The sequence below is a fragment of the Typha angustifolia genome, chromosome 15 (assembly GCF_048772165.1).
Source record: "Typha angustifolia cultivar Huaian chromosome 15, ASM4877216v1, whole genome shotgun sequence".
NCBI lineage: Eukaryota > Viridiplantae > Streptophyta > Magnoliopsida > Poales > Typhaceae > Typha > Typha angustifolia.
Genome location: NC_133253.1, coordinates 23,424,555 through 23,431,989, shown reverse-complemented (window position 1 = coordinate 23,431,989; position 7,435 = coordinate 23,424,555). Strand labels below are relative to the sequence as shown.

Genomic DNA, 7,435 nt, shown 5'->3' with positions numbered 1-7,435 from the left:
CTCTCCCTAACCTTCTCCTTCTCCTTCTTCTTCTTCTCTTTCCCTCTCCCTAACCTTCTTCTTCTCCGTTTAGAGTTATTGGATTGGTTAATATATGTTGTGAGAAGCCAACTAGAGAAATCTTAGAAACATATCTCCAAAATTTCACCTTTTTATTAGATTATCCCACAAACCCAAATCCAAAGATGAGATCTTATCTTTTTCACTCTTTCTCCCTCGATCTGTCTTATATGAATCTCTTCCTTGTGCAGCAACCAAAGAAGCTCTTGGAATATGGAATTGAAAGACTAGTGCTTCTTTTTAGTAATGCTTGGTGCGGAGTAGTAGAGATTCTTTTACCATCCTTTTGCCATTTCTACAACGTCATCAGCTACCACTGCAAAGAAGAACCCTATACTAGCAAAGGAAGCCCCTCAGATGGCTAGGCTATGTCTCTTTGACCATCAAAGAAGCCTTTTTTTATTTTTCCTCAAAATAGTTACGCAGAAGAAGAATCTTGAGATGGGTGAAGCTAGCATAGAAGAGGAACAAACCAGTGCAAGACTGCTCCTTTACTCTCATATCTTCGAAGAACCCAACACAAAGATAGGAGTTAGGCAAGGCTCGCTAACTGCAACTATACAAGGAAGCTCCTCTGATGCCAGAAAATAAGATCTCTTTCGCTAATCTTTGACCTTCAAAGCAAGGAGATGCACAGAGGGGGGGGGGGGGGGGGGGGGGGGGCGGAGAGAGAGAGAGAGAGAGAGAGAGAGAGAGAAAGAGAGGAGTTGGTCTTTCTAAATGGAAGGGAGGAGGGGTGGATTCTGAAGTGAGAGAAGGAATAGATAGATGGTGGAAAGCGTGCTTAGACAAAAGAGAGAGATAAAATAATAAAGAATGACCCTTTTTTTACTGTATATATTATGTATGCAAACATCAAGGAAGCTCACATAAAATAATGCGTTCTATGTTAAGTTCTATACGACGAACTACTTATAAGATCAGTAGATTTATATAGTTTTAAATATGAATTAATAAGAGATGATATATGCCGTTGGTATTTGTTCTCCTATCTTACGAGACAACTAAAATAATATAAAGGATCCAAGGCCTGAATCCGATCGATGCAATATTTCGAGGTCCAAAGTGAGCTCTTGCCTGTAAACTGCTATATGGGTCTTAGGTTTTGAGTTAGGGCTTGCGTGGGGTTCAATAACCCTTTTGACCAATCATGTGGACACGCTTGTCTTGTCCTTTTGGGACCGTGCATTATGGCCTCCTTCCATGATATATGCCGTCCTGCAGTAATTTCACATACCAAAAGAGGAAAGAAACAAAGCTTCTGGCTCCATGGTGTATGGATTTCTTCTAGCATCATGGAACTTTTTTACTAGATTTTCTGCACCTTCATGCTTTGCTTTCTTCAATTGAGGGAGGACCCTCTCAAACACGATATATAAAAGTAAAATCATCCGTCTATCTATCTATCTATCTCTCTATCTATCTATCTTTGATGTTGCATGTAGATGTAGTAATCTCACTACATATATACATGCATGCATCTACACCCAATAGCTTCCAAGCATCCACATCAAACTTAGAGCCTTATAGCGACTATATATAACTGGAATGCAGCAACTAACTATAAATGCCATGTGATCTCAAATTTCAACCAAACCATAACTTTTGCATTTTAAAGCATTGATGAGAAAAACACTTAGCAAGTTGGGATTTGGACCATTTTAGTACTTAACGAGGATGGCTGTGATTGCTACTCTGCCATTGGGTTTAGATTTGGGGACGGACGGTTGTGATTAACATATCGGACGGCCATTTGAGCTTCTCCTCGCTTACGGGTTTTAGGGCCAAACCCGAACCGTTTCGGTCCGGGCCAGGAGTGCCGTTCACGTGCGGTCAACAAGTCAAGGTGGGCGGCTTTCCAGGCCTACATCTGCATGACACGTGGTGACGGCATCGGAACTTGGTCAACTTTATCTCTGGATCCTGTGGCCATGTTTCGATATCTAAGATCCAGGCTGGAGGAGGGCGTCCCAAGTGTCACAACACGAAGCAGCCCACTTAAGGTAATAAGCTGTCCGGTCGACACGTGTTCATGTGGAGCTTCAGATCGTACCAAAATCTCCTCCTAATTGCTTATAATTAAATATTTGGTTAAGGTACGTTTCCTGCTGTCCTAACAGCTAAATAACATTAAAACCTAAGGTCCTTAATTGGTGTTAATATATATTAATCTGAATCTTATCTACTTTAGAACTCGATTAGAACCTGGGAGGGTAGTGTTGCTATAAAAATTCAATAAGTGCAAATGCAAAGATACGTCCTCTTATTCTGATTATTTTCTATGCAATTGACTTGGAATGCAAATTGGATCCTAATTTATTTTATTAGGTTACCTCGAAAAGAGCAAGTTGGGCTCTTTTTTTTTTAATTTCTAATATATTTTTTTTAATTAAAAAAAATTATAAAAGGCGAGCTGCGCACTGCCTCGTAGTCATGGCTAGTAGACCATGTACAACTAATCCTCAAATAATTTATTAGTGCTTCCTGATCTAATCCATTACATCCATAGAGAAAAAAAAGATCTCCCAACTTTAATCGTGCTGACTTTAACCCTAATTCTTAATCATCTAAATGATTTAGATGGATAAATTATTACTGGAGAAGATTATTCCTCTCCCCTGTTGCAAAAGTCGTAATCTATGATCTCATGTGCGCTGTCTTTTGAATGAATAAATGAAGCATTAAATAAGGGTTGATGTATAGTTTATTTAGCTAGAGGTCGATAGTATAATTAGGGCCATGTCTCAAGTATCCGGCATTAAATATGCTAAACTTTATTGAATACGAGGCCAATTCGGAGGTACGCGTGTCGGGCCGTCAGCTACGCCTATAGATATGCTGTATGCTGTATTTGTTACTAGTGGATGCAGTGGTCTCTGACGTGGACTGAAGCTACTGGTGCCAGCTGTGTCCAGATCCAGTTGGCCCAGTTATAAGATGTGGGCCACGTGGCCACATGAGCATGCCGGCCACTAGATACCAGCGTGGCGAATGGCGATGATGCATCCGTTATTTGGGAACTGGCACCTTAGCCTATTTCGTACACACCAACGGTACATACCAATAGGTATATGAATAATATATATTGGTGGACTTTTACAAATAAATTCAGCAATTTTGGGGTCTATATACACAGGTCTCTCAAACGAAAAATCTTAGGCTTCGAAGCATAAACTTATTCTAATAATATAAACCGCCTTTTTATACTACCAGTAGTGTAATAACCAAATAATAATTTACCTCAAATATTAATTTACTAACAACTACTTCTCTCTCCTCTCATTAGTCATTTCTCATCTAATAGTTTTATATTTATTAATTAATATTTATCTCTAAAGAGATATCGTTTTAATTAACTATCTTAACTATTTGTCAAAAATATCTCTACTTTTTATGTCACATCAAATATTATAATTAATCATTCTATCACTTTATAACCGATCACCGTAATAGGCTCTATTCAACAAATTTAGGAAATAAGCATATATGAAAAGTTATTAACTTAATGACAAATAAATCACCATCAACAAAGGAAAATTCAATTTTTTTTACAGCGTTGGCTTCATGATCTAATATCTACTCGGGCAACATCTCATCGCTAACACGTAATCAGTCTGAAAAAATCATCCAAAGAAAATCCTGAAATTCCACAGATTGTACTAGAGCACCTCAGATCTATAGTTTCATTTTATTTACGTACATGTGTATGATATTACATTGCGTACAGCTTGAAGTAATCAAGAGCTTAAAGCGACAAAGGATTTTTCAAAATTATTAGCAGCGAGGGGCTCATAAAACATATAGCATGTACCCAGAAGAATCTGAAGCAAGTTGTTCGAAAGCTGCCAATAGCAGTAGAAAATCCCACCAAGGTATCACTATTTCCAGAGAATCAATTGTCAGAATTCTTGGGGTCCTTTCTCTTCCCATAAACTAGACCAGTTTCCTGATCATGATGCCACAGTATTAGTGCAAAAAAGAAGGGGACTTCAAAAACTTGGTTACTAAGCAAAATCACGTGAATGTCCTTTCTGTAAGTAAACTTGGATCACCTGAGGATCAGGAATTGGTTTCCTTTTCTCAACATAACGGTAACGATCCGAGGCTGCAGCCAGAGCTGCTCTCTCCTGAAAAATGAGAAAAATAGATGGGCCTTGGTCCGTTAATTATAAATAAACAACAGCAACAGGACAAGAATGCAATTGACCGTAGGATCTCCAAACTTAACAGATTTCATATGATCATAGAATACGATGAGTTACCCAATCAAACAAACTTTATACTAAGATAAATTATATGCAATCTTTTACGAGAATCTTGCATGTTATGCTCAAGTACTCAGCCATTCATTTACAATGAGCAAAAATATATATATCAGTAACAGCTTCCTCAGAGTTGCCCATCACTGAATACATTTCCAAGAATTTCATATAGAGCTAAATCCTCTCAGGCCTCTGGTTGCACAACTCTCTCTCCCTACAGTTGCATGACTCAATCTTCCTGACACTTTACCAGAAAGGAAAATGATGGCCTTCCTGTTCTGCTGAGTTATCTCAAGACAGAAAAAGTTGCTCATGCTTGATATATCAAAAGCAGGGATATCAAATCTCTATCTGATCTTATATAGGTAGTACTAATGCCAAGTGTCTACAGTCTCTAAGGACTACGGAGATTTTGAAGTCAACATCTACATAAATCATGCAAATCAGATGGTTAAACCCAGTACTGACAATTTATAAGCTCCATGATGAAGTCCAAATATACAAAAGTCGCACTGTCAAGATGAATTAGAAAGCAAACCATAACATAGATTCAAGATACATGGAGAATCTTCTGCTGGCCAGTGCAGAGAGAAAGCAAACCTTAACAGCTTGAGATAGTTCAATTAGGATGAACATAATAGCAGAAAATAGAACATAGTTACTTGGGAAGAATGAGTAGTAAAAGGAAACTAGAGAAAGAAGAGTACGGAAAGTTGTCATCTTATCTTCATAATACATATGGGGACTACTCTTTTGCTTTGTAACTACATGTAAGAATAGATGTAGTCAAATAAATGTTCGCTAGTATCACAAAATCTGTTTTCCAGCATAACCAGTATTTTTTCACAAAGTTAAACCAGTTACATTAAGGACAGGACTTGAATCTTGAATCTAAGAAGTTTCATAATCAGTTACACTAGTTTTATTTCTCAGACAAATTTCTAAACAGTCACATTATGATAAAGCAGCAAATTCCAATAGTAGAGATAATTCGCTTATTTCCTAATCAAGAGGAGTATCACTTATGAGTGATTCAAAATTTTCATTTATACGAATGTAAGGCTATAAGCAACCAGTCTCAAATGCAAATAAAATTGTAGGTGCATGCTTATAAAGTATAAACGGTCGAGCAGTCCAACCATAAGCTCATGAGACACCCAATCAACAAGAAGCTAACTAGCTTAGTACAAGAACCAGAAAACAGAGATGACTAGCCTCAAATTTCTTGAGCTTATGCTTGCATAACTCTTGGATGGCAGGCAACTGTTATAATATATTACAAGAGTTACAATTGCTAAGTTTTACATTTAACAAACTAGAAATCATATATATATATATATATATATATATATATATATATATATATATATATATCTGGAATGCCTATAAACTTTGACCATTAGTAGGTCAATTGATTGGCCAGGCTATTTAAGGTGACAAAAAGTGTTTGCCCTAGATCTCTCACGAGGTCATGACCATCTAATCCATGGCACTATAAAATCAGGGAGTACGCAAACGCAAGCCCCAACTAGAGGATATTGAAAGGGCCCTACCCAGGTGGTGAAGCATGTGGTTTAATCCACTCCCAGAACCTCTCTTCTTCTCTATTCTCAAAATCTCAGAAGGATACATTCCAGAAATGCTTCCTAGTCTGCTTTGCTGGACATACGAAGCAATTTGAGCACCAAAAATCTACACTAGATAATTAATGTTTTGCACTCAAGCCAAATTCCATCGTGGGTCTAGCAGAAATAACAATCTGCAGTGCACAACAATTCAAGAACAGTTATTTACAAGATAGAATCATTGCTTCACCACAATGTTCTCCTTCGAGACCCTAATCATAAATTTTGGATCTTTTGACCGAATACTGACGATAATCGTCGAATTGCCCATAAAAACACCAAAAATATTTGTCCCCAAATCTTAATGAAGGATAAAGAAACAATGAATAGAGATTGGTCACCTCTTGCTCCTTCTTGAGTTCTCTCGCGGGTTTGACCCAGAGGAAGTAGGCGAGGGTTCCGGCGACTGTCCATGAAGCGAGGTTGCTCCACCCTCTGAGGCCACCCAGTGAGTTGCCCACGAACGACCTCACGTTCCCGAGGGTTCGACTCCATTCCCTGCTCACCATCTGCGACGAGCAACTAGACCCGATTACCGAGGTGGCTTTCCCCGGAATTGGATTTCCTTTACTTGCTCGGATCGGATCGACAAAATGACGGGTTCCACTCGAGGTTTTAGGTTTCTAGGGCTTTGTTCTCCGCGAGTTTTTGGACCGAAGGAAATCTAACTGAGTGCAAAAATAAGAATAACGCTTTGGGCCTCAATATACCAACAGTGCTTGGGCTTAGCGATGGGGAAGCCCTTAATTTATGAAAACAAAACCCCTTGAATATTGTACATATATATATATATATCTCCTAAGCTAAAGAAAAATCACTCACCCCTTCGTAGTGTCAATGAATAATATTCAATAATTTTTTTACCCTCAACTTTTCTATCTATTATTCCTCTAAAAGAAGAGTAAAATAGTTCTTATAACACTTACTTGTATATCATTTTCTAACAAAATTTTCTCATAATTAATAGAGTCAATATATTATGAAAAAATATTTCAGAAAAATCTATACGAAAATGAAAGCAGGTGTAATTATTCTAAATAAATTAAAAGGAAAAAAAACTCCAACTTGTTAGTCTCGATCTTCCTTGTGGAAAAGTGGTCCAGATCGAATAAGGGTGAGCGGAAGTCAGCTCCCCCCCGGAGGATCCCATGGCTGGATCAAGCCCTAAAGACAAGACTGGGCCGTGCTGATAGATCTTACAGTTGTAGGACCGAGTAAAAGTTGGTTGGTATTGGTCGAGTCACTTTGAATCTAACCCCCATCACATGGTCGGTGCATTGATCACATGGAATGATGGGCATTTTTTAATGCCACTGGCCACCACTCTCATCCTGATCCAAAACCAAAAGGTAGTTTATTATTTGGGTAGCATATTTATTTTTAGGATTAGTTTACTGTTCGTCCAACTCGGTTGCAAGTCATATGCATTCAAGAATTGGATTGAAGCTTATTTAGGATGGAAATGGAGACGACGGTCGTGGTGGTAAA

At 38.2% G+C, this 7,435-nt stretch overlaps 1 protein-coding gene across 1 annotated transcript; it reads right to left on the bottom strand.

Annotated features, from left to right (window-relative positions):
* Positions 1–3,675: 3,675 nt before the first annotated feature.
* Positions 3,676–6,606, bottom strand: LOC140778575 (uncharacterized). Its single transcript, XM_073123368.1, has 3 exons — positions 6,289–6,606; positions 4,113–4,187; positions 3,676–4,006 (listed from the first exon to the last, which is right to left on the bottom strand). Exons 1-3 carry the CDS (start codon positions 6,454–6,456, stop codon positions 3,953–3,955), a joined length of 297 nt encoding a protein of 98 aa, XP_072979469.1. The 5' UTR covers positions 6,457–6,606; the 3' UTR covers positions 3,676–3,952.
* Between the last annotated feature and the right edge of the window lie 829 nt (positions 6,607–7,435).